Source organism: Lacerta agilis, chromosome 15 (assembly GCF_009819535.1).
Source record: "Lacerta agilis isolate rLacAgi1 chromosome 15, rLacAgi1.pri, whole genome shotgun sequence".
Classification (NCBI taxonomy): Eukaryota; Metazoa; Chordata; class Lepidosauria; order Squamata; family Lacertidae; genus Lacerta; species Lacerta agilis.
The window spans coordinates 9,298,042-9,325,919 of NC_046326.1; the positions used below are offsets into that span (position 1 = coordinate 9,298,042).

At 42.7% G+C, this 27,878-nt stretch overlaps 2 protein-coding genes across 2 annotated transcripts; both read right to left on the bottom strand.

Moving 5' to 3' along the window:
• Window positions 1-134: 134 nt before the first annotated feature.
• LOC117060294 lies at window positions 135-27,862 on the bottom strand. Its single transcript, XM_033172509.1, has 10 exons — window positions 27,817-27,862; window positions 25,943-26,096; window positions 23,753-23,881; window positions 23,405-23,535; window positions 21,838-22,056; window positions 12,140-12,245; window positions 11,895-12,017; window positions 9,285-9,424; window positions 8,323-8,582; window positions 135-275 (listed from the first exon to the last, which is right to left on the bottom strand). Exons 2-9 carry the CDS (start codon window positions 26,037-26,039, stop codon window positions 8,355-8,357), a joined length of 1,173 nt encoding a protein of 390 aa, XP_033028400.1. The 5' UTR covers window positions 26,040-26,096; window positions 27,817-27,862; the 3' UTR covers window positions 135-275; window positions 8,323-8,354.
• On the bottom strand, window positions 274-7,549 carry LOC117060293 (interleukin-1 receptor antagonist protein-like). The gene is made up of 5 exons (XM_033172508.1): window positions 7,344-7,549; window positions 5,806-6,027; window positions 5,502-5,690; window positions 3,019-3,158; window positions 274-535 (listed from the first exon to the last, which is right to left on the bottom strand). The coding sequence occupies exons 2-5, from the start codon at window positions 5,900-5,902 to the stop codon at window positions 308-310; spliced, it is 654 nt and encodes a 217-aa protein (XP_033028399.1). The 5' UTR covers window positions 5,903-6,027; window positions 7,344-7,549; the 3' UTR covers window positions 274-307.
• Window positions 27,863-27,878: the final 16 nt, after the last annotated feature.

Here is a 27,878-nt window from a genome sequence, read left to right on the forward strand (position 1 = left end):
TCAGGATGAGAACTGAAATGGTGTGGCGGCAGCGGGAGGCCCCATTAGCTAAAGTGGTACCTCGGGTTAAGAACAGTTTCAGGCTAAGAACTGACCTTCAGAATGAATTAAGTTCTTAACCCGAGGTACCACTGTAGTAGGAGAAAATTGCATTAAAATACTAATGAATTTTCAGTAGGACATTTAAAAAATGTATAGCAAGCATAGAAATGTGGGGTATTGAACTTAAGCCTGGAAAAATTATATCTCTGCGGGACTTCATTCTACCACACCACCAATACAGGGTCTATAGAATGGCAACAGCACCTCATGCCCCTTTATTTGTTTTTTCCATGAAAAATTCAGTGATCTCAGCACCTCCTTGCTGGCTCAAACCAATAGGCTTGTTTGGCTCTGGCGAAGTGCTAAGAAACCATCCTGGGAACGCTACAGATTCAAAGCTGCCGGTCTCCTTGCCGCTGCCAGTCTTGCAGAGGAAACTGAAGTTCTTGGATTCCTCTTTTTTATTATTATATAGATCCATAATTTTTTCTCCCTTAAAAAAACAACACATTTTCACAACAATTGGCAAAATAATTTATTTAAATTCATCCATCTAAACAAGAGGCCCTCTGTTACCTTATAAAACCCTCTGCGGTGTTAGGGAGGAAGGAGGCATGGCAATACTGAGCAATCCTAAGTATAGGAAGACAGTAGAACTCACACAAGCCAGCCTAAGTTACCCCTGCTCCCAACTCCATTATGTTGGTGGCAAGGGAAAAAAATATAGGTATTAAAAGAGAATTCCTGGATGCCAAGATGCAGGTTTGGGGCAAGTACTCTTTGGTGAGAGAACCCCATCAGAAATTTAAAATCACAAAATATGTAGCAAAGTAAAGGGTGGAAATATAGGCTGTAAGACCTTTAAAATGTGCCTTTCTAAGTTCCTTCTTTTTATTATTTTTATTTTTATTTTTATTTTTCAAACATAAATACTTACACGCACACATTTATACTCACATACCATGCAAACCAACTTTCAACACTTGGACACACTTTCTCAAACTTCCAATTATCCTCTTTGTATTTCATATTACTTTTTTTTTGTTTAACATAACGTACAGTTATAATTCCCATTTGTTACTCATATTTTTCTTCTCACGATCTCCATTTGCTTAATCTAAGGTTCAATCTACGTCTGCTACTAGGATTCCATTTAAACCACTATCCATTAAATATTCTTTAAATATCCTCCATTCTCTCCATACCTCCTGGGTCGTCTGTCCTCTTATTTTACCCGTTGTTTTGGCTAACTGCAGGTATTCTATCATTAAGTTCTGCCAATCAGCTATAGTTCGTACAGCCTTACTTTTCCAATTCCTGGCCACTAACATTCTTGCTGCAGTTGTGCCATACATACATAATACTCTTTTTTCCTTTTTAATTTCTTCTGGCAGGATACTTAGCAAGAACAATTCTGGTCTTTTTTTAAATGCACTTTTTGTCAATTTTTTGAGTTCTTCATATATCTCATTCCAATAGTTATTTATAGCTGGACAAGTCCACCACATATGTTTATATGACCCAATTTCTTTGTCGCACCTCCAACACAAAGGGGATCCATTTCTATACATTTTTACTATTTTCTCTGGTGTCTGATGCCACCTATACATCACTTTTAGTATATGCTCTCTTAGGTTGTAGCAGGCAGTAAATTTTATGTCCACCCGCCACAATCTTTCCCATTGCTCCATTAGTATGTTGTAACCTAAATCCTGGGCCCATGTCACCATCACAGATTTTACTTCTTCCTCTTTTAGTTCCCATTCTAATAGTAAATTGTAAATACGAGAAATATACTTCCCCTTACTTTGGAGCACCTCTTTTTCAAATTTGGATTTTTCTTTTGCTATGCCATTTTTTTATCGATTATAAATCTTTGGTAAATTTGAAAATATTGCAGCCAATCAGTGAGGTGTTCTTTGATTTCTTCATACTTTTTCAGATGTAATTCATTCTCTTTTTCTTCCAATAACATTTGATATGTGGCTCTTCCTCCTTCCATGTTCACTTTTTTAATTGTTATTACATCTATGGGTGAGGTCCACAGTGGGAGTTTTGGTTCTAATATTCCTTTGAATTTCACCCAAATTGAATATAATGATTTCCGTACTAAGTGATTGAGGAAACCTTTGTGAACCTTCACCTTTTCGTACAGTAAGTAGGAATGCCAACCATACCTGTTGTCTACACCTTCCAGGTCTAGTATTTCGGGATCTTTCAAGGTTATCCATTCCCTTAACCAATTTAGTCCTGCTGCCGCATGATATAGTTCTAAGTTTGGCATGGCAAATCCTCCCCTTTCTTTCCTGTCCGTTAACAGTTCATACTTAATCCTCGGTCTTTTACCGTTCCATATAAATTTCGCCAAATCTCTTTTCCATTCCTTGAAACATTTCATGCCCCCCAAAATTGGTATTGCTTGAAATAAGAAAATCATTTTTGGAAGGACATTCATCTTAACGACCGATATTCTTCCCCATAGTGAAAGGTGTAATTTATTCAATGTTTCCATGTTTGTTTTTATTTCTTTCTATGCCTTTTTGTAATTATCGTCAAAGAGGTTAATGCTTTTTGGCGTTATATAGATTCCCAAATACTTGACTTTGTTTTTAATTTCTAATCCTGTCAGTTGGTGTAGTTCTTCTTTTTCCTTTTTATCTAAGTTCCTTCTAAGTTCATCTCTTCCCCCAAAGGCCATGCATTTAGTAAGTTAAAAATTGGTTTACTTACAAACACTTCAAAGGCCAGGTTCATGTGCTCTTCCATACATCAGTCAGAAGACGCAGTAAAAATTGGTTTAGTTACAGTGGTGAAAGTTCCTAAATTATTGGTACAGGAACTCAAGGGAGGCTTGTTAGAGCCATGTGGTCTGAGTTTGGAGCAGCCAGCTCAGACCTCATATGTTGAGCTTCTCAAATAGACTAGGGGTAACAAATATGGAATCAAAAGAGACGTTGAAGTACAATTGAAACTCACCGCTAACTTTAGGCGAGGTTGACCACCATCTTCCACACAGGACAAAGTACGTTGCCCATCTTCGTTACCCATAAAGATGGCGGATGTTCTTTCATCTTTTATCCCAATAGCTTGATTTGGGATCACAGCAATTAGCCCCGCTGGAGGTGAGCAACTCAGAAACAGGATCAGCAGAGAGAAAGAGGGAGGGAGGGAGGGAGGGAGGGAGGGAGAGAGAGAGAGAAAGCATTATTGGTGCAGGGGTCTTAGGAGAATGGAAGGCCGCCAATCAGATTGAAAGCTGTTGAAGTGACCCATAAGAACAAGTCTCTAGAAAGGAGCTCAACCCCTATACTAGAAGTATGCCCAATGTTCATATCATGAGAGGTCCACTACATAGCACAGGTAGCTTGCACAGTGCACAGGCAATTTTGTGGGAATGTTTTGGAATGCAGGAGAGGATATATTGTTTAAGATATCCTCTTCCAACGTGTGTTTACAAGTCCCAGAAATTAGCAGAGTTCTCATTCCCCTTTTAAACACCCATGCAGCAGATAGCTTGCTCAGGTTTGTTAAAACCTCTGTAATAAATGTCCTGGTATTTTCCCCATTAATCCCTCTCAAAATAAGACACTACACAGTCTTCTATGAAAGTACACAAACGTTTACTCACGAGAAACCATCTGTTCACAATTGGATCCCAGACGGCAGACTTAAACTTAGTAATGGTTACATTTACTCAGGAGACTGTTCCATAAGGGAAAACAGCTCCTTTGTCCTCTTTTGGCTGGAAGCCAAGAGAGCATGTTAGCAAAGCAGCTTCTTTGAGAGCGTGGTCCAAAAGAGAGAGGGATGGAGTCTCGCCCCTGTGGTTTTGTGTTAACCTGCCCAGGTGAGACCACACCCATCTCCAGTTACACAGAGGAAGTCTATCCCAGCCCAGGGGAAACAGCGAGTTCCAACTGGCTGGCCTAGAGTTTCCTTTCTATGTCCACTCTAGGAATGTTGTGTTTGACTGCTCCTGCGTATTACATCCCACAAATTTTGGATTATTTTTACAAAAATAAAAAATAAAAATACTGATGCCTCTTAAAATGGGTGCTAAACTCAGGGGTAGCGCACGTTGTTATGCAGGCATGTGCTCTACCAGTGAATTACAGCCCTTACCTGTCAATCATTATAACTGGTGTGAGGAACCTTTATCCCTCCCAACATTGCTGTACTACAGCTCCCAACATCCTTGGCTATTGGCCATGCCTCTTAGGGCAACTGGAGAGTCAAACTTTCCCTACACCTGCATAACATTGTTCTTTGTTGCTTCTGTGCAATGCCTGAGGTGTGCATCTTGTCCATGGTGCCTCATTTTAGTCTATACCAGCCTTTCCCTCTGTAATCTCAGAGTTATTTGCTCCATTTGGGGAGCAGTTCTCAAGCTGTATGGGTTTTTCCAATTGGGTGGCTAACTATCCAAGTGTGTGGATCTGAAAGAAGGGAGCCACAGAAAGATATTTCAATATAAGGCTGTGGTGAGTCCACTATGGAGGCCACTCACCACACTTGCAACACACGTGTGCAACATCTTTTCCTGTAGCATGAAGACTGCATTTTCTCGCCTGGTGACAAGCAAGGTTTGCACAATGCTGATTGACTGACTCTATCTGTCATCTCTAGCTGAAGCAGGAATGGAGGACCAGTGCCTCCCCTTCAAGGTTGTTCTTAGACTTCAACTTCCAGCCAACATGGCCAATGGTCCATGCAATATCTGGAGGGGGACAGGCTCCCCATCTCCAAGTTAAAATGTTCATGTGGCAGATGGTATGACAGATCATTCTCTGACTGATACCTTTGGAGAACCACTGCCAATTGGAATAAGTGAGACTACATGGACTAGCCTTGTAATAAGATAAATGGACCAGTGATCTGGGCAGGATAGAGCAATGGATTGACTTGGCACCTGCCTATGTAACTGGTGACTAAAGGCATTGCATTACATCAGACTCAGCCCAGAACTCTCCTCTTCCCCATTTCACAGTGGCTCTTATGAACCCCATGGATAAGTCCCACAACAGCATTGCTGAGCCTTGTTTAAGAAGATGCTGCCGCTTCACTGGGTTGGCCCTGCCACTAGGCAAAATGGGACGCTCACTTCAGGCAGCAAATCCCCGTGTACTTAAGCTAGTCCATTTCCCCTGGGTGTGGTCAAGGATGTTGTCCCATTACTAGTGATGAAGTAAGATTCAACTGCCACTGCCAGGCAGATTCTAGTATATGTGGAATGGAAAGAAACTATCTTGTCCTTCACCCAAGACAACAGAGCTGGCCCTACCATTAGGAAGAGTGAGGCTATCTTGCTCCTAGCATTAAAAAAAAACATTCAACTGCCAATCCAGTTAGCTTCCATGCCTGGAATGAAGGATGGGCATTAGCTTGTCTTTTGTCTTAGGCAGAAAAATGTTTTGGACCAGCCCTGCTGAATCAGACACCTCCCTGAAACTAGGTTACCTAGTTCCACTTGAGAACAGCCAGCCACCTGGGGTGGAGGAACTGAGAAGCATGGTAGGAGCTGTTACCTGGTGAGTTGGAATTCCTGGGAGCTGAGAGCAGCCGGTCACCCACTAACAAGAGGTACTTCTGGTTAATATCCCAAATTTTGAAGTACCAGGGATCTGGTAATGCCTGGGTCACAACCGTACCTGGATGGTTAAAAAGGCAAAAAAAAAAAATCTAAACTATTGGCATAATGCTTATTGGCATAGTTTGGAAACTTAGCTTGAGGGATGGACAGAAAAGTAAAGAATTATTTTTCACCTGGAGGTGGCTCCTTAAAATGATTGAATAAATCGTTCATTTCCTGTTGTACGGTTTTGTGGGGCTTCATCATTTCAGCCTCCCCTGTTTTCTCCATTTCTTCTTGAGCAGTGGTTGAGGTTCAGACTATATGAAGTTCAGATTTCTGTAGGGGGATCTTTTAAAAGAGAGTGACGTCTTAAGCTGCAATCCCCAATGAGCTTCTGGTTTGGTTTATTTCATCTATAGATCATACAATGGTAGAATTGAAAGGGACTATGAGGGTCATCTAATCCAATCCCTTGCAATATAGGAATCTCAACTAAAGCATGCAGGACAGTGTCTTACCAAAGGGAAGGTGGTTCTTTTAAAATGAGATTCAGAAGCAATACAAAATACACGAGTGAGAAGATTAAAGATTTTATTCTAAAACAGTAAGCAATGTATACATACCAAGCAAGCACTTCAATCTGCCACTTGGAAGCCCTCAAGAAGTTGTGAAGTGACTCCCCCAGGTAGCCTCAGTTTGCATGGCTCTGCAGCTGATCAGTCTATGCACGAGCTTCAGAGAAACTCTGCCCAAACCATCAGATTTTATAGATAACCTGTGTAGCCTTCAAGACTGGCTACGTGCAGATCATCCATTAGCCACCCCTTCCCAATGCCTCACTTTCTCAAACCACAACAAACATGAAAGATGGTATCCAGCACTATCCTCCACAACTGATAAGGCAGCTCTGAGAGGGGGGCTTCACCTCCTCCCAACATTCCCAAACATTTAGGACTGTTCTCAAAAACATTCATATTGTAAAATAGCGATGAGAAGCCAAAATACATTCCATCAGAAAACTTAACAAGAGAGAGGGAAGGGGAAGGAACAGAGGCAGGAAGGGCTCCAAGTCAGACCACTAGCTCCTGGATACATTCTGTCTTCCGGATGCATTTCCCATACAGTCAAACCTTGGTTCCCGAACGGCTTAGTTGCCAAACAAATTGGCTCCCGAACGCTGCAAACCCAGAAGTAAGTGTTCTGGTTTGTGAATGTTTTTCGGAAGTCGAATGTCCGACACGGCTTCTGCTTGACTGCAGGAAACTCCTGCAGCCAAACGGAAGGCGCGCCTTGGTTTTCGAATGGTTTCAGGAGTCAAATGGACTCCCAGAACGGATTAAGTTGAAGAACCAAGGTACAAACAAATAGCCATCCAAGCTCTGCTTAAAAACCTCTAAGGAAGGAGAGTCCACCACCTCCCGAGGGAACCCATTTGACTGTCCAACACAGCCCATAGTTTGAAGCTGCCTTGTTTCGAAAGATATATCTTGCACAAAAAGAAGCATGATAGATGGGGAACATTGGCAAGAGGAAAGCCAGTGGAAGCAGACAATCTGGCATACTGCTCCTTAACCTGGTGCCTTCCAAATGTTGTGGACTCCAACCTGGCATAGCCAACGCTCATAGAAGATGGGAATAGCAGTCCAATAAAATCTGGAAGGCAGCAGGTTGTAGATAACATTTCAACACAGAGACAGGCAGTTCAGATAAGTAATTAAGGAAGTGGTACCTGCACTGATGTGATAAAGTCCTGTGCCTTGGGAGAGATCCTTCTCTCTGCTCTCCCCTGGGATTTGCACAGCATTTTATTGCTGCTCAGTGAGGCTGGTAGGTGTGGTTTGCATGCTTCATGCTAATTTATATGTCAGATTCTTAGCACTTGAAATACTAATTTAACCAGTTTTTCAGGTCTATCAGCTGCACAAAACTTCACAGGCTCTTTGGGAAATGCCTAGTAGTGGGATTTCCATCTGTTTTTTTGTTTGGGGTTTTATTTTATTTTATTGTTTTATTTATTTTTATTTTTGTTTTGTTTTGTTTTTGAAGTACTTTTGATAGAAGTACTTCTGAGCAAGGATGGATTCATTTGACCATTTGTATTATAAAATATTTGAGTGAAAAGAGAAGACATAGCTGTCAACCTTTACCTTTTTTGCGGGAAATTCCCTTATTATAGCATTGGGAAACAGCAGGGAGGGTTGACAGCAGTGAGACAGATCATTCTGCAATGCTGCTTGCGTACTGTTGATGTGCTACCAAGTTTCACACTTGCGTTGCTAAAAGAACTAACAAGGAAGACTCAGTTAATACATTGGGGGTGAGGCTGGCATTTGCTGGGCTTATAGTCTGCACCAACCACAAGAGCAAGAACAACCTGGAAGGCTCTTGTGCTCAGCTTAACAAATGGTAGCACCAGGGGCATTATGCATCTCGTGTCCAAGCAAGTGCATCTTGCACACTCAGAAATGACATTAAAACTAACTACCTTGAAAGTACTTGGAAAAGTTGGCTCCGATCCTACTTAGAATGCTAAGAATGAATATTCATATACCACTCCCTGAACATTATGAAGAGTCCTTTGATTACAACACAATCATTCCTTTGCATCCTTTGATCCAGTTTAATGATTTATTAAATGTGTATACCATCCTTTATCTGTAGATCTCAGGGTGGTTCACAACATAAAAATGCAATACAGCAATATACACCTATACAGGGTCTATAGAATGGCAACAGCACCTCATGCCCCTTTATTTGTTTTTTCCATGAAAAATTCAGTGATCTCAGCACCTCCTTGCTGGCTCAAACCAATAGGCTTGTTTGGCTCTGGCGAAGTGCTAAGAAACCATCCTGGGAACGCTACAGATTCAAAGCTGCCCGTCTCCTTGCCGCTGCCAGTCTTGCAGAGGAAACTGAAGTTCTTGGATTCCTCTTTTTTATTATTATATAGATCCATAATTTTTTCTCCCTTAAAAAAAAAACATTTTCACAACAATTGGCAAAATAATTTATTTAAATTCATCCATCTAAACAAGAGGCCCTCTGTTACCTTATAAAACCCTCTGCGGTGTTAGGGAGGAAGGAGGCATGGCAATACTGAGCAATCCTAAGTACAGGAAGACAGTAGAACTCACACAAGCTAGCCGAAGTTACCCCTGCCCCCAACTCCATTATGTTGGTGGCAAGGAAAAAAATATAGGTATTAAAAGAGAATTCCTGGATGCCAAGATGCAGGTTTGGGGCAAGTACTCTTTGGTGAGAGAACCCCATCAGAAATTTAAAATTACAAAATATGTAGCAAAGTAAAGGGTGGAAATATAGGCTGTAAGACCTTTAAAATGTGCCTTTCTAAGTTCCTTCTAAGTTCATCTCTTCCCCCAAAGGCCACACATTTAGTAAGTTAAAAATTGGTTTACATACAAACACTTCAAAGACCAGGTTCATGTGCTCTTCCATACATCAGTCAGAAGACAGAGGTGGTAAAAATTGGCTTAGTTACAGTGGTGAAAGTTCCTAAATTATTGGTACAGGAACTCAAGGGAAGCTTGTTAGAGCCATGTGGTCTGAGGTTGGAGCAGCCAGCTCAGACCTCATATGTTGAGCTTCTCAAACAGACATGGGGTGACAAATATGGAATCAAAAGAGACGTTGAAGCACAAATGAAACTCACTGCTAACTTTATCTGAGGTTGACCACCAACTTCCACACAGGACAAAGTACGTTCCCCATCTTCGTTACCCATAAAGATGGCAAATGTTCTGTCATCTTTTTTCCCAATAGCTTGATTTGGGATCACAGCAATTAACCCCTCTGGAGGTGAGCAACTCAGAAACAGGATCAGTGGAGAGAAAGAGGGTGGAAGGGAGGGGGAGAGAGAGAGAAAGCATTATTGGTGCAGGGGTCTTAGGAGAATGGAAGGCCGCCAATCAGATTGAAAGCTGTTGAAGTGACCCATAAGAACAAGTCTCTAGAAAGGAGCTCAACCCCTATACTAGAAGGATGCCCAATGTTCATATCATGAGAGGTCCACTACATAGCACAGGTAGCTTGCACAGTGCACAGGCAATTTTGTGGGAATGTTTTGGGATGCAGGAGAGGATATATTGTTTAAGATATCCTCTTCCAACTTGTGTTTACAAGTCCCAGAAATTAGCAGAGTTCTCATTCCCCTTTTAAACACCCATGCAGCAGATAGCTTGCTCAGGTTTGTTAAAACCTTTGTAATAAATGTCCTGGTATTTTCCCCATTAATCCCTCTCAAAATAAGACACTACACAGTTCTTCTATGAAAGTATACAAACTTTTACTCACGAGAAACCATCTGTTCACAATTGGATCCCAGACGGCAGACTTAAACTTAGTAAAAGTTACATTTACTCAGGAGACTGTTCCATAAGGGAAAACAGCTCCTCTGTCCTCTCTTGGCTGGAAGCCAAGAGAGCATGTTAGCAAAGCAGCTTCTTTGAGAGCGTGGTCCAAAAGAGAGAGGGATGGAGTCTCGCCCCTGTGGTTTTGTGTTAACCTGCCCAGGTGAGACCATACCCATCTCCAGTTACACAGAGGAAGTCTATCCCAGCCCAGGGGAAACAGCGAGTTCCGACTGGCTGGCCTAGAGTTTCCTTTCTATGTCCACTCTAGCAATGTTGTGTTTGACTGCTCCTGCATTTTACATCCCACAAATTTTGTATCTTCAGTCCTCTTACGGATTATTTTCCCCAAAAAAATAATACTGATACCTCTTAAAATGGGTGCTTAACTAAGGGGTAGCGCACATTGTTCTGCAGGCATGTGCTCTACCAGTGAATTACAGCCCTTACCTGTCAACCATTATAACAGGTGTGGGGAACCTTTATCCCTCCCAACGTTGCTGAACTACAGCTCCCAACATCCTTGGCTATTGGCCATGCCTCTTAAGGCAACTGGAGGGTCAAACTTTCCCTGCACCTGCATTAGAGGTTTGTTTCATAACATTGTTCTTTGTTGCTTCTCTGCAGTGCCTGGGGCATGCATCTTGTCCATGGTGCCTCATTTTAATCCATACCAGCCTTTCCCTCTGTAATCTCAGAGTTATTTGCTCCATTTGGGGAGCTGTTCTCAAGCTGTATGGGTTTTTCCAATTGAAGAAATAGCCCCAAATTTGTACCCTGCCAGCTGTGTCTTCCTTCTATGGGTTGCTAACTATCCAAGTGTGTAGATCTGAAAGAAGGGAGCCACAGAAAGATATTTCAATATAAGGCTGTGGTGAGTCCACTATGGAGACCACTCACCACAGTTGCAACACACGTGCAACATCTTTTCCTGTAGCATGAAGACTGCATTTTCTCACCTGGTGACAAGCAAGGTTTGCACAATGCTGATTGACTAGCTCTATCTGTCATCTCTAGCTGAAGCAGGAATGGAAGACCAGTGCCTCCCCTTCAAGGTTGTTCTTAGACTTCAACTTCCAGCCAACATGGCCAATGGTCCATGCAATATCTGGAGGGGGACAGGCTCCCCATCTCCAAGTTAAAATGTTCATGTGGCAGATGGTATGACAGATCATTCTCTGACTGATACCTTTGGAGAACCACTGTCAATTGGAATAAGTGAGACTACATGGACTAGCCTTGGAATAAGAGAAATGGACCAGTGATCTGGGCAGGATAGAGCAATGGATTGACTTGGCACTTGCCTATGTAACTGGTGACTAAAGGCATTGCATTACATCAGACTCAGCCCAGAACACTCCTCTTCCCCATTTCACAGTGGCTCTTATGAACCCCATGGATAAGTCCCACAACAGCATTGCTGAGCCTTGTTTAAGAAGATGCTGCCGCTTCACTGGGTTGGCCCTGCCACTAGGCAAAGTGGGACGCTCACTTCAGGCAGCAAATCCCCGTGTACTTAAGCTAGTCCATTTCCCCTGGGTGTGGTCAAGGATGTTGTCCCATTACTAGTGATGAAGTAAGATTCAAATGCCACTGCCAGGCAGATTCTAGTATATGTGGAATGGAAAGACACTATCTTGTCCTTCACCCAAGACAACAGGGCTGGCCCTACCATTAGGAAGAGTGAGGCTATCTTGCTCCCAGCATTAAAAAAGATTCAACTGCCAATCCAGTTAGCTTCCATGCCTGGAATGAAGGATGGGCATTGGCTTGTCTTTTGTCTTAGGCAGAAAAATGTCTTGGCCCAGCCCTGCTGAATCAGACACCCCCCTGAAACTTGGTTACCTAGTTCCACTTGAGAACAGCCAGCCACCTGGGGTGGAGGAACTGAGAAGCATGGTAGGAGCTGTTACCTGGTGAGTTGGAATTCCTGGGAGCTGAGAGCAGCCGGTCACCCACTAACAAGAGGTACTTCTGGTTAATATCCCAAATTTTGAAGTACCAGGGACCTGGTAATTTGTGGATCACAACCGTACCTGGATGGTTAAAAAGGCAAAAAAATAAAATAAATAAAAAGAACTATTGGCATAATGCTTATTGGCATAGTTTGGAAACTTAGCTTGAGGGATGAATAGAAAAGTAAAGAATTATTTTTCACCTGGAGGTAGCTTCTTAAAGTGATTGAATAAATCGTTCATTTCCTGTTGTACGGTTTTGTGGGGTTTCATCATTTCAGCCTCCCCCATTTCCTCCCGTTCTTCTTGAGGAGTGGTTGAGGTTCAGACTATATGAAGTTCAGATTTCTGTAGGGGGATCTTTTAAAAGAGAGTGACGTCTTAAGCTGCAATCCCCAACGAGCTTCCGGTTTGGTTTATTTCATCTATAGATCATACAATGGTAGAATTGAAAGGGACTATGAGGGTCATCTAATCCAATCCCTTGCAATATAGGAATCTCAACTAAAGCATGCAGGACAGTGTCTTACCAAAGGGAAGGTGGTTCTTTTAAAATGAGATTCAGAAGCAATACAAAATACACGAGTGAGAAGATTAAAGATTTTATTCTAAAACAGTAAGCAATGTATACATACCAAGCAAGCACTTCAATCTGCCACTTGGAAGCCCTCAAGAAGTTGCGAAGTGACTCCCCCAGGTAGCCTCAGTTTGCATGGCTCTGCAGCTGATCAGTCTATGCACGAGCTTCAGAGAAACTCTGCCCAAACCATCAGATTTTATAGATAACCTGTGTAGCCTTCAAGACTGGCTACGTGCAGATCATCCATTAGCCACCCCTTCCCAATGCCTCACTTTCTCAAACCACAACAAACATGAAAGATGGTATCCAGCACTATCCTCCACAACTGATAAGGCAGCTCTGAGAGGGGGGCTTCACCTCCTCCCAACATTCCCAAACATTTAGGACTGTTCTCAAAAACATTCATATTGTAAAATAGCGATGAATACATTCCATCAGAAAACTTAACAAGAGAGAGGGAAGGGGAAGGAACAGAGGCAGGAAGGGCTCCAAGTCAGACCACTAGCTCCTGGATACATTCTGTCTTCCGGATGCATTTCCCATACAGTCAAACCTTGGTTCCCGAACGGCTTAGTTGCCAAACAAATTGGCTCCCAAACGCTGCAAACCCAGAAGTGTTCTGGTTTGTGAATGTTTTTCGGAAGTCGAATGTCCGACACAGCTTCTGCTTGACTGCAGGAAACTCCTGCAGCCAAACGGAAGGCGCGCCTTGGTTTTCGAATGGTTTCAGGAGTCAAATGGACTCCCAGAACGGATTAAGTTGAAGAACCAAGGTACAAACAAATAGCCATCCAAGCTCTGCTTAAAAACCTCTAAGGAAGGAGAGTCCACCACCTCCCGAGGGAACCCATTTGACTGTCCAACACAGCCCATAGTTTGAAGCTGCCTTGTTTCGAAAGATATATCTTGCACAAAAAGAAGCATGCTAGATGGGGAACATTGGCAAGAGGAAAGCCAGTGGAAGCAGACAATCTGGCATACTGCTCCTTAACCTGGTGCCTTCCAAATGTTGTGGACTCCAACCTGGCATAGCCAACGCTCATAGAAGATGGGAATAGCAGTCCAATAAAATCTAGAAGGCAGCAGGTTGTAGATAACATTTCAACACAGAGACAGGCAGTTCAGATAAGTAATTAAGGAAGTGGTACCTGCACTGATGTGATAAAGTCCTCTGCCTTGGGAGAGATCCTTCTCTCTGCTCTCCCCTGGGATTTGCACAGCATTTTATTGCTGCTCAGTGAGGCTGGTAGGTGTGGTTTGCATGCTGCATGCTAATTTACATGTCAGATTCTTAGCACTTGAAATACTAATTTAACCAGTTTTTCAGGTCTATCAGCTGCACAAAACTTCACAGGCTCTTTGGGAAATGCCTAGTAGTGGGATTTCCATCTGTTTTTTTTTTGTTTTGGGTTTTATTTTATTTTATTGTTTTTTTATTTTTGTTTTTGTTTTGTTTTGTTTTTGAAGTACTTTTGATAGAAGAACTTCTGAGCAAGGATGGATTCATTTGACCATTTGTATTATAAAATATTTGAGAGAAAAGAGAAGACATAGCTGTCAACGTTTACCTTTTTTGCGGGAAATTCCCTTATTATAGCATTGGGAAACAGCAGGGAGGGTTGACAGCAGTGAGACAGATCATTCTGCAATGCTGCTTGCATAAGTCTAATGATGTGCTACCAAGTTTCACACTTGCGTTGCTAAAAGAACTAACAAGGAAGACTCAGCTGTTGGCCTTGTCCCCCTTCTCAATTAAATGCTGTTGCTTCCTCATTCCTTTGGCTGCTTTGATCTCCAGCATTAATTACCAGCAGCCTGGCACAGACTTTTACAAAGCAAGGAATCCAAAATTCCAGAGACAAAGGCTTGAAGCTTCCTTATGCTATCAACTCCCTGAAGGAATACTCCATTCCACCCTTCTCCAAACACTTACTCCCACCTTTTCCTCTCTGCTCTGGTCAACAGTTAATACATTGGGGGTGAGGCTGGCATTTGCTGGGCTCATAGTCTGCACCAACCACAAGAGCAAGAACAACCTGGAAGGCTCTTGTGCTCAGCTTAACAAATGGTAGCACCAGGGGCATTATGCATCTCGTGTCTAAGCAAGTGCATCTTGCACACTCAGAAATGACATTAAAACTAACTACCTTGAAAGTACTTGGAAAAGTTGGCTCCGATCCTACTTAGAATGCTAAGAATGAATATTCATAAACCACTCCCTGAACATTATGAAGAGTCCTTTGATTACAACACAATCATTCCTTTGCTTCCTTAGTACCTGAATAACATTTGCTGGGGACTTTGTTGTTCAGTCGTTCAGCCGTGTCTGACTCTTCGTGACCCCATGGACCAGAGCATGCCAGGCACGCCTATCCTTCACTGCCTCCCGCAGTTTGGCCAAACTCATGTTAGTAGCTTGGAGAACACTGTCCAACCATCTCATCCTCTGTCGTCCCCTTCTCCTTGTGCCCTCCATATTTCCCAACATTAGGGTCTTTTCCAGGGAGTCTTCTCTTCTCATGAGGTGGCCAAAGTACTGGAGCCTCAACTTCAGGATCTGTCCTTCTAGTAAGCACTCAGGGCTGATTTCCTTGAGAATGGATAGGTTTGATCTTCTTGCAGTCCATGGGACTAGGGAGATCATTAATGAGCTTAGATCCCTGGCTAGCAACTGGGGGAACAGAGGCATAGGAAGGTCAGGTGGTACGCAGTGCAGAAAATTTCTTGTCACCCCCCCCATTGATCCCCCTCCCCTGCAAAAATTGTTTTACGTTATTTCATATTTTCTTACAAAGGAATAATAACAAGTAACAATAATAATAATAATTTTTATTATTATCCCGTCCTCCCCGGCCGAAGTCGGGCTCAGGGTGGCTAACATCAGATACATAACATTGGTATAAAATCAAACAATAATTAAATTACCTCCTAAAAACATCTCAAAATCAAATAAAGTCTAATTAGTTGGCTTTCCACAGGGTTAGGGTTGGGAACAGTAAGTACTCCACTGAACTGAAATTTCAGCCATCATGACATAGGAAAACAGCCAAGTAAACAGCTATTTTGGTGGAGGAGGGTCAAGATATTAACCAATATGCATGAAATTTCATATATAGCTATATAATCCCTAGTATAGTAATATAAGACCTTTGGAGCAGGCATTTTTTTATATAAAAAAGGGATTTTTATGAACTGCCCTAGTAGGGCAGTAATTGTTCCTTGATAATTTGTCACCCCCCACCATTATGGAACATGGGGCAAACTGCCCCCTACACCCCCCTCCTACGCCCCTGTGTGGGAACGCAATGCTGGGCTACATCACCTACTACAGGGGTCCCCAAACTAAGGCCCAGGGTCCGGATGTGGCCCAATTGCCTTCTAAATGCGGCCTGCGGACAATCCAGGAAGCAGCGTGTTTTTACATGAGTCGAATGTGTCCTTTTATTTATAATGCATCTCTGGGTTATTTGTGGGGCATAGGAATTTGTTCATTTTTTTTTCAAAATATAGTCTGGCCCCCCACAAGGTCTGAGGGACAGTGGACCGGCCCCCTGCTGAAAAAGTTTGCTGACCCCTGACCTACTCGCTTGATCCAGCGGCCTCTTCTTACATTCTATTGTTTCTGGGGGTTGTTGTTTTTTTAATAAATGAGGAACAGTCATTTATTGCAGAATCCTTGGTGTAACCTGAGACCTAATTAGCAGAGACTAATTCAGTATGCAGCCTCCATTTTGGGATTAACTCTCAACGTCGGTTCATGCCTATAATATCCGCCTAATATCTGTAGCTTCCGCTGTTGTTTCCTCATCTTCCCGCCCACTGCTTTTTGTAACATGGATGGAGAACCTTCACACTATTTTGTTACATTTGGAACCCAATAAATATTTCTGGCCAACACTGTAGATTTTGACCCTACATATTTGTGATTATCAACACCAAATATTAAAATGACCAGGGGACTCACACTATTGTGAAATTGCAAAAACCTATTTCCCATTTCCTCACTCAGTAGCTAGTAACTTTCCAGCTCTTGTGCCTTTGCTGTGTGAGAGTGATTTCATCTTTGCCTCCGTGGTTGAAATGGAAACAGAGTATTTTGGCAATACTCCGGGAGAAGGGACAGGTTTAACTTTCATCTGGATTCATCTGGATTCACCAAGGCTCCAACCTGGCACCTCTGAATTTGTATTCTTAATGCAAATTAAGAATGAGCTGCTTTTAAGCAAGTCCAGAGTGCTTTTCTTTCACCACTAACTTTGGAAAACCTTCACACTAGAGAAATTAGGAGAAGGGTCTCCAAGCTGGGTAGAGCTGTAACGTCATGCTTTAACAGTCTAAGGCACCATCCCATCTAGATATTTCCTTTTTTAAAGCCTGCAACCATTGTCTGAGGCTTCACCTTATACCACCTAAGGATTTTTGAACCTTGATTATGGTGTTCAGAATCATCACATGTGAGTAACCTAACAAGTTTACCAGAAGGGTTTTAGACAGCTTCCTGGTGGTCAGTTGGCAGACCAACTCTGCATTACAAAGATCTCTGCAAGCGTGACATGAAGGCTGACAACATTGACACTGCCGTGTGGGAATCCGTTGCAGACAACCACAGTGCCTGGAGACAGACCGTCAAGCTGTGTATCCATAGCAGTGACCAGAGAAGAAATGACCGCTGGGAGGAGCGCAGACAGAAGAAACGCCATGGTGCATCTGCAGCAGTACAACTGGACGCCTTCATCTTCCTCAACTGCAACAAAACATGTCTCTCCTGCATTGGTTTCTACAGCCCCAGAAGGCACTGTAATTCTCCAACAGTTTGTCCGTTTGTCCAAAAGGTACACTGCCCCATTGTCTCCCAAGACAGACAGATGCCAAGCATGGATAGCAGCAACCTTCTGATTCCCCCCCCCCCCCACAATACCAGTGGATCTGATCTATTAAAAATGGTTGTTGCTTTCAAAATGAAACAAAGTGATCTCAGCAGCTCTTTGCTGACTCTGAGCAAGAGGCTTGTTTGGCTCAGAAAGGGTGCTCATGAACCAACCCAGAAACATCATGGATTCAAAAGAGAAATTCCCTTAGCTCTCTCCAGATTTACTGTAAATAGTGAGCCTCTTTCGGGGTTTTTTTTAAAAATAAAGCTCTGTAATGCATGTTTCCTAAGAAATTATGGGTGCTTAATTAAAAATGAAAGGCTTGTTGTATTGATAAGACAGTGTGGCTGTTGGATTAGCAATATCTCCACCCCCGGAGAAATTTTTACTGACAGAAAGAAACCAAAGATTAATGGTCATTTTTGATTTCAGCCTTGGGTACATTTGCAAATAAACAGACATTGTTAATTATTTTTCTACATGATTTGGGGTTTAGAATATATCTATAGATATGCGGGTGGCGCTGTGGTTTAAACCACAGAGCCTAGGGCTTGCCGATCAGAAGGTCAGCGGTTCGAATCCCTGCGACAGGGTGAGCTCCCGTTGCTTGGTCCCAGCTCCTGCCAACCTAGCAGTTCGAAAGCATGCCAGTGCAAGTAGATAAATAGGTACTGCTCCGGCGGGAAGGTAAACAGCGTTTCCGTGCGCTGCTCTGGTTCTCCAGAAGCGGCTTAGTCATGCTGGCCACATGACCCGGAAGCTGTACGCCAGCTACCTCGGCCAGTAAAGCGAGATGAGTGCCGCAAGCCCAGAGTTGTTCACGGCTGGACTTAACGGTCAGGGGTCCCTTTAACTTATAGGTTAAATGAATAACTATGGTGCATTCTATTAAATGTGTAAGCTATAAGTGCAGGCTATTCTTATTTCTTATAAGCGTGAAGAGTCAGCTTTTATTACTTCTCACCGTTGTATTATATGGGATGCACACATGTTTTTCACATTTGTATTGGTGAAGGAGCTAACTAGGCCCATCCAAACACTGAGTGTTTTAACTGATTGGAAATCCAACAGGCCTGATCCCTTCTGCTGCAGTGACCCCCTGCATTCATGGAAATGACCTTGGCATTATCAGCACCACTCTAACCACCTGAATCGAGTTTTCATATTTCCTTGGGAGGCATGTATTAGGCCGATGGAGCTTTATTTTAAGGAGGTGGTGAAATCATTTCTTTTCTTTAGAATGAAAGGGCCATTTTTCGTAGATCAGAAGTAGAGTTGCGGGTGTTCTCAGTCAAACGACAGACCCAGGCTGTTCGAGGAGACGTCTTTATTATATCTGCCACAGCTAGGCCACAGTCCCAACAGACTGAAGCACAGAACTCGGTTCAGAGCAGGTTTATATAGTTTTCAGAAAGCAAGTCTACATGACGTATGAGCATATTATATTGCAGGCCAAAACTCTGGCATGATTTATGGCAGTGTTTTTCAACCACTGTTCCGCGGCACACTAGTGTGCCGCGAGATGTTGCCTGGTGTGCCGTGGGAAAAATTGAAAAATTACTTTATATATAGTCAATATAGGCACAGAGTTAAATTTTTTAACATTTTTTAACATTTTCTAATGGTGGTGTGCCTCGTGATTTTTTTCATGAAACAAGTGTGCCTTTGCCCAAAAAAGGTTGAAAAACACTGATTTATGGAACAGGACATACAGTGAGCCAAGAAATTGTAAGCCAAAAGTTGATGTATGGAACAGGACATACTGTCTTCCAAAAGTTGACATTTCAGCTTCCCTAATAAAAGCACTTCGGAGCAATCAAAGCAATATATTCTGTTGTTGCAAACAAGCTGGCCGTGTCAGCTACTGTTGATAGCGTTCCAAAGCAGATAAGCCATTTTTTGCAAGCATACAAAAGATCATACGAATCCTCCCCATGAGTCCCTTCCTGTAGCAAGTTTACAAACTTCGATTCCAAGTTTCAGAGATAGTTGCTTCCTTACTGCTAGATGCTGCCAACTCTGACAATGTTCAGTCAGTCAGACTAAACTTTCATTCACCCTTCGTAAATTGCAAACTTGCAGAAAGGAAGTTTTTCCTTTATTAGGGGCTTGGGGTACATTTGCCAACAAACACACTTGGTTACTTTGTACTCAGAACTGGGGTTCATAATAAATTATGTTCGATCCTTCAGTAGTGTTCTTTTAGCGCATTGGTAAGCAAACTAAGGCCCGGGGGCCAGATCCGGCCCAACTGCCTTCTCAATCCAGCCCATGGATGGTCCGGGAATCAGCGCGTTTTTGCATGAGTAGCATGTGTCCTTTTATTTAAAATGCATCTCTGGGTTATTTGTGGGGCCTGCCTGGTGTTTTTGCATGAGTAGAGTGTGTGCTTTTATTTAAAATGCACCTCTGGGTTATTTGTGGGGCGCAGGAATTCGTTCTTGCTTTTTTTCAAAATATAGTCCGGCCCCCCACAAGGTCTGAGGGACAGTGGACCAGCCCCCTGAGGATAAAGTTTGCTGACCCCTGCAGTGTTTGTATTTCTTAGTGCAGAAAGTATTGATCTGATGTGTAGAGAGCTTTCCTATTCTAATTAATTCAAGAGGGTGCTGGAAGCTTCTCTGTGTGAAAGAAACAAGCAGAAGGTTCGTGACGTTTGAGTTATTCTTTCAGAGAAGCTGAGCAAAGCTGGATTAAACTGGTTCTGTTATTTCTTCTGTCAAGGTCACGCTGACTATAATAAGAGGCCAGAAGGAGTCTGGGTTTCACTTTCTCTTTCTATCTCTCTTCCTTCTGGTGTGGTGTTCTGTACATAGTATGCTTAGTGTTAAGGTTTGGACTTAACTTAAACTTACAGTAACTTATAATAATTCTGCTGCAACTGGATTCCTTATGGACAGGGCCAGTCCTGAATGTATTGGATTTGTGACCATTATGCTCATTTGCCTTCAGCAGCAGAAAAGCTGTGCTGGATGAAATACAATTGCTTCTGGTCTATTTTTGGGGAATCCTGCAATGTGTTTGAATTTTTACTCTGCTAACTATACATTGGAACCTACTCTGGATCAATATTGAGTAGACTTTCATGTCAAACTGACCACATCCACTTGGAGTTTTTTGGCCTCGGGGTGGGAATGCAGGAAGGAGGCTGGGATGGAGGCAGGAGGAATTGCCTCCCCTTATCCTGGCAGGGGCTGGTCACCTTTACATCTGCAGGCATTTTCCAGAGATTTTCTTATTTAGCTCCCACACCAATAGCTCACTATCTATCTATCTATCTATCTATCTATCTATCTATCTATCTATCGTGGTTCTGTTTATGTTTGAATTTCATAAAGTGACCAAAAGTTCAACCAAGACATGGGAGTCAGTGTTTTATTTCAGCTCTAGGCTGCAATCCATTCTGGAATTTGCTTTGAATACAAGGGTATATAAAGATCCAATCTTCTCGGCACAAATTATTCCACTCTTGCTGTGTTATTAGCCAGGATGGAACCTAGGGTCTGACCCTTTTATCCTTCCTGGACACAGCCCAGGAGGAAGGAGCGGAACCACTGTATAACAGTGTCCCCAGCTCCCAACTCCTCTAGACAGTTCAGAAGGATGTCATAGTCGATGGTATCAAAGGCCACTGAGAGATCCAGCAGAACTAGGAAACAACTTTTACTTTGTCCCTAGCCCACCAGAGATCACCGACCAGCAAGACCAAGGCAGTTTCAGTCCCATGATGAGGCCTGAACCCCAGCTGGAAGGGATCCAAATGGTCCGCACCCCCCAGGCATGCCTGGAGTTGCTCAGCAACCAGCCGCTCAATCACTTTGCCCAAGAATGGAAGAATTGAGACTGGGCGATAGTTGGCCATATTGGCCAGGTCCAAAGATGGCTTTCTAAGAAGCCGTTTAATAACCACCTCTTTCAGTGGGTCTGGGAAGGCTCCTGCGCAGAGGGAAGCATTCACCAGCCCACGGAGCCCATCGCCCAGCCCTTCCTGGCTCGCTTTTATGAGCCAAGATAGGCAAGGATCAAGGAGACAGGTGATCGGGTTCACTCATCCAAGCAGCCTGTCCACATCTTCAGAGGTGACAAATTGGAAGTGAACCCATGCAACTTGACTAGATAGGACTCTAGCACTCTAGGTACAATTGCATGCAAAAATGTGAACATTAATGAGAAATTTGCACCAGAATGCTGATGGATATTCCTGGGCACTCTTTTTTTTTAATGCAAACTAATATGAAAATGTGGAGAACTGAACAAGACTGGAAAAATGAGAAACTGAGAGCAACCAAAATTGACATCCCTACTCTTGATAGCTGCAATTTCCTTGTGTTTTTGTAGCATGAGTGAATACTGGAAGTTCTGAACATGTTAGAACTGAAAAGTTTTTTGTTACTTGATTAGGATATACATACATTGGCATTAAAACATTCCTCCTCTTTCAGAAGTTCTAATCACCTTTTACTTTTTCAAAATAAAACTGAGTGATCTCAGTACCTCCTTGGCGACTCAAACGAATAGGCTGGTTTGGCTCAGGTGACGTGCTTAGGAACCAACCTGGGAATGCTGCAGATTCAAAGCTGCCAGTCTCTGTGCTGCTGCCAATTATACAAAAGAAAGTGAAGTTCTTGTGTTCCTTGCCATCGTTGTAGAGATCCATAATGGCTTTACCCTATTTAAAATTTTAAAACATACAAAAGGTTTAGTAGTAAGTAAGGTTGTACTGCATCACAAACAGATGCCATCAGTTGCCTGGGAGAAAGCGAGACTTGGGGATAAATCCCAATGATTGTAACCAAAGCATATACAAAATCAAAGTTTACTGGAAGCCTCAAGTTTAAATTGGGGTTGTGTCATGAATACACCAAGCATTCAGCCATGAGATAAGCCTTTCATTCAAAGGAAGGGAGGACCTGTGGCCCTCTAGAGCAGTGTTTCCCAACCTTGTGCCTCCAGATGTTTTTGGACTACAACTCCCATCATCCCTAGCTAGCAAGACCAGTGGTCAGGGATGATGGGAATTGTAGTCTGAAAACATCTGGAGGCACAAGGTTGGGAAACACTGCTCTAGAGGTTGTTGGACTACAGTTCCTATCATCTCTGACCATTTGTTGTCCTGGATAGGGCTGATGGGAGTTAAAGTCCAACAAGATCTGAACCACCACTGGTTCTTCAGCCATGCTTCAATTCCTGTCTGCCTTTCATGAGTTTGAAACTTTGTTTATATACCGAACCAGGAAGGTTTCACTACTGAATTTAAAAAACAAAACAGGAAATAGAAACAGAAGCTGGATAATTAAGGAGAAATTCATAACTAATGGAGAAGAGTGCAGAACGTACAATCAGGAAGTGTTTGCTTTCACTAAAAGGACAGTAAAAGTAAAGGTAAAGGGACCCCTGACCATTAGGTCCAGTCGTGTCCGACTCTGGGGTTGCGGCGCTCATCTCGTGTTACTGGCCGAGGGAGCCGGCGTACAGCTTCTGGGTCATGTGGCCAGGATGACTAAGCCTCTTCTGGTGAACCAGAGCAGCGCACGGAAATGCCCTTTACCTTCCCGCCAGAGCGGTACCTATTTATCTACTTGCACTTTGACGTGCTTTCAAACTGCTAGGCGGGCAGGAGCTGGGACTGAACAACCGGAGCTCACCCCATCGCGGGGATTCAAACCGCCGACCTTCTGATCGGCAAGCCCTAGGCTCTGTGGTTTAACCCACAGCGCCACCCATGTCCAAAAGGACAGTAGCAGCCCTTAAAAACCTCAGTAGATCTTTGTCTCTCCCCAGTAGACAGGCTAGGAAGACAAAGGAGAGGGAAGAAGCACAGAAGGATAACAGAGAGAAGAATGGAATGCAGCGATTTAGCAAAGATGTCATTTGGATTCCCTGATTAAGAAAAAAAAAGAATGAGCAAACAGCAGAGAATACCAGTATCTAAAGTCTTTGTCACGTTGGATGCAACTGAAGAAGCAGAAGAACTTTGAAGCCATTGAATGTGACTTTGAACCAGAAATGAAACCTACCTCCAAGGTCAGCTGAGGTTGACCACCAGATTCACCACAGGAGAGGGTTTGTGCTCCATCTTGGGTGCCCAAAAAGATGGGGAATTTGTTTTCATGATTCGCTGTATTGGGGGTTATAGCCACCAAGTAATCTGGAACCAAAAAACAGGCAAAGATCAGTGTGATAAGTGTGGGGTGTGACCATGGAAAAGTTATGGAGCACTATTTCTGATCCTAGCTGAAGACAGCACAGCTGTATCAGACACATCCTGACACCTGGTTACCCAGTCCCAGAATTTGCACAAGTGTTCAATCAGTAACAGTGTAGGTCGCAGCTGTGAGATGTGAAGGGATCATAACCATTGTTACCGGGTGAGTTGCCATCTTTGGGGGCTGCTACCAGCATGTTGTTCTTCAGGAACAGGAACTTCTGGTTGATATCCCAAACCCTGTAGAGCCATGGCTTATCTAAGGTTACGATATGAGGCTTGGAATGATCTGTGATGAAAAGAAGTAACACAAACTTCAATACACAAGGGAAAAAATGGAATATTCTAAAGAAGGAACAAGCAACTTTTCAGACATATCTGTTTTCTTCTGTGTTGGAGCTGCAATTCTTTTCTCCCCTTCTGTGCGAAGTGGTGATAGCCATGATTGGCACAACACATTTTCCATGGTGGCAACATTGTGGAGTTTCTGGTGTGAGTCTAGGACTTCCTCTATCCTTAAGATATTGCACAGGCAAGTCACTAATGAGTTCCTAGTTTATCTTTCTCTTCATCTGGGAGGAAGAATACAGGTCTATATTGAAAACTGGAAAGATTTTGGAAGTAAGCTGTGGCTTAGGTTCAAAATGAAAATAGTGAAATTGAAAAATTATGGTAATAAAGATAGAAGATGTTAAAAAGAAGGTTAATTTTCAGGATTTTTAAAGTTTAATAATGAATTTGGAAAACTGCTGGGATAGATGTTTATTCGGCATTTGCGCCCATCATACAATACAATCATACAATACAAAACAAGCAGTCAATCAAAAATCAGGTAAAGGAAAACTGCTAAAGATGTACTATAATGAAATTCAACAAAGAGAGATTTGAGGAAGTCATGTAAATATGTGAGGAAAGTTAGGAGTTTTAAATTTTCTATTTGTGTTATAAGTTGGTGATGGTGTATATCAATTTTGTTAATTTAAGTATGTTGTAATCCTTTTTTATTTGTGGAAAGTGAATAAAAATATTCTTAAAATAAAATAAAATAAAAAGAATACAGGTGTATATATTGCCAAAGAGACAGCCTAGTTGCAAGTTTTATTGACTGGCTGTTTTCAGCTTTAATCCAATGGGATCAACCTGGCTGAAACCCAAGTAGACTAGTTTGACTGGTTTCTCCAGGTGAAATCCATCAACTCCCTCTGCTGGTGTGCTTATCAGTTTTGATTCTAACCATGTTCTTGTCTTCCTGTACCATGGGAAAAAGAGATAAGCAAAATAACCTAGGGCACAGAGCATGCATGTATGAATGAATGAATGAATGAATGAATGAATGAGGTTAGCTAATGAAGAAGTATATCTATTTGGTTATCTGCAAGTATATTTGCACACAATATCGTCCATGAAATATGTACTTTAAAAAAAATAGTCCTGGTTGTTTACGACCCCCATTCCACCCCCAAAAAATTCTATAACCCAGTAATTCAGGATAATACTTCATGCATCTGATGAAATGCAGTGTAGTTCATGAAAGCTTATATTGTTAGGGAAATAGTCCAACAGGTACCACTTGTTTTTTGCTGAAACAAACTAACACGGCTAGCTTTTGGGGAACAAGTCCTCCTTGCTTTTATGTTAAACCACCAACATGGAAAATATTCCCATGGGGAATGTTGTTTCACTCAGCTGGTGTACATGCTTATGGTGACGTAGCAGGGTTTGCTGGCTTCTGGGCCAGGTGGGAGCCAGGTGGATGCACAGGCACTGTGGCGTGGGATGCAGAAGATGAAGGGAGCCTGCCACACAAGGCCAGTCCTCACCGTCAATGCCACACTGCACTGCCTGCCTGCCCACACAGGGGGGAACAGGTGTATCCCCCTGATGTCCATGAAGAGGAGTGTCAGGCTGTGCTCAGGTTGCCCCTTGCCTGCTTCCCTCCATCTGTGCCAACTCACCATCGGGAGAACATACTGAGTGAGGAGTGAGTGAGCACTGTGCTGGTCAGACAGCCATTCAAAGAAGAAGTCTGGGGTGTAGTGGCAATGCCAGGTCAGACTCTGGGGCCCAGACACCCCTGCAGCAGGCAGGGAAGGATGAGGAGCTGAGGACAGGGCCCACCAGGACGTGCCTGGACAGGAATCCACGCAGATACCAGCTCCTGCATGGGGATGCCTGGTTTGCGCCCCCTCAAAATTGTGCCCCCAGGAGTCACAGTCTCCCTGCCCTCCAGTATGTTATGCCCCTGTTTGCCTATATGGATAATGGAAATTTTAATTTAATTTAAGGATCACTGCAGGTTTTCAGAATTTCTATTGGGCAGCAAATCTAAAAGCAAAGCATTGTTTTTCACCTGGCTTAGGAAAGTGATGGAATAAATCCTTCATTTTCTGGTCCACAGTCATCTTGTGGGGCTTCACCCTTAAAGTCTCTGTGTCTACTTTCTCCATTGCTTCCCAAGGATTGGTTGAGATTCAGGCTACAAGCTCTCTCTTCTACAGTTGTAGCTATTAAAAGAGAGTGATGTAAATTGTTAGAGGCTGCGAAAATCCAAAGTTCCATTGATTGCCCTCTGCACAATATCCCAGGATCCCAGGATATATACAAACATAGTTTTATTCGTTAGCCACCTTTACATAGTTCAAAGCATGCTCAAGGCAGCTAACGACATTGAAAAACTACATAATTACAACATAATAACCAATCTGAACAAGTTCCATATAAATCACAATAAGATGTAAGATAAAATATCAGTATCAATCAGTATCAATCAAAAAAATAAGTATCGATAATAGCAACAACCCACTGCCTAAACAATACCCCAGGACAAGGCCAGGGTGAAGCAGGGCTAATTACACAACCAATGTCCATGAATAAGAAAACAGCAACAGAGAAACAAATGATATGACACTGGTATGAATTGATGCAGTGTAGCAGATCACTAAATCAGATCTTCCACCTTCTTGAAATTTAAAACAGATACACAGACTTCCAGTTTCAATCAGGATAGAGGCTCTGGGGTAAATGTTTAATCCTTTCCCTTGTGCTGAATCAAGCTTAACCCACCTTCTCCAAACATTTGTACCCTCTTTTAAGGGGAGAGGGAATGAAGGACATCAATTTTTCCCCCTTGGTACAGACCTGCTGGGCTGGGCTGGGCTAGGGAGGCAATATATTTCTTTCAAAAACATATATCCTGAACAAAAGAACATTACAGAAGAAACAAATGTCCCTGCTTTGTATTACAAAAAATTCTCAAAATAGCTTACGATAAGTTCATTTAAAAAAAATAGCAATGCCACTTAGAGCCAAAGTAAAAAGAGAATGAATTAAACAGCTGTTCAGAATGTTTAGAAAGGAAAAACAAAAAGGACATCCGAATTATTATTGTTAATTACAATTAATTGACATTAAAATCAAGGAAATATGTCTCCTTCAGCTTCACTGCCCACCACCCACCAAAAGAGTATAATGACAGGTGGGGGAAATAGGTCTGAGGAAAGGCAAAACAGAGATTTCCTGCCTCTGAGATAATTTGGCATTACAATAAATTCATAACCAACCATACAGCAAACGAAAAATAGAAAAATGGAAAAATAAAGGATGGATGCATGCATAATCATAACAAACAGCAGACCATACCTGGTCATAGGAGCTGTTAAACTAAACCATCACAGTTTCCTGGGATTCTTAGTCTGCCGCTTAAGTGGCTATAATGATAGGGAAATCATCCAAGGGAAGAGCTAGACCAGGGATTACCAGCATTGCATTAATGACTGCAATGGGACCTTTGAGGCCTTTCGCTGGCACCCACAAAGCCTCTGGGAACCCCTGACTGCCCCCTTAGTCCTGAGATGGTAAGGGTGGTTAGTTTTTTCTTCCCTTGGAAATTTCTATAGTGCTGCAGGTTCCCACATCCTCTTTCAGCTGTGTGTACTTTAAAAGGCTCGAGATAATTCCCAGATACCTGTGAAGTGTGTATGTGCATGCATTCTCCTTTTATTTGAGAGGGGTGATTTGGGGGAGAAGAGAGATAAGTGACAGGCGGGGGGGGACCTCCCACAGCACTCACTCAAAATTCTAAGTGTGCCCATAGGACTTAAAATATTGGTGATCCCTGAGCTATACTGTAGACAGCTTTCCTGCCTCACAGGTGATTTAGCCCTAGCAGGGGAACAAAGCAGCTCAAGAAAAGAAAGCCTAGAGAGACAATTGTGGAGATGGTACCTGCACTGATGTAGAGCAGTCTTGTGCTGTGGGACGGAGGTTCCTTCTATGTGCTCCTCCAA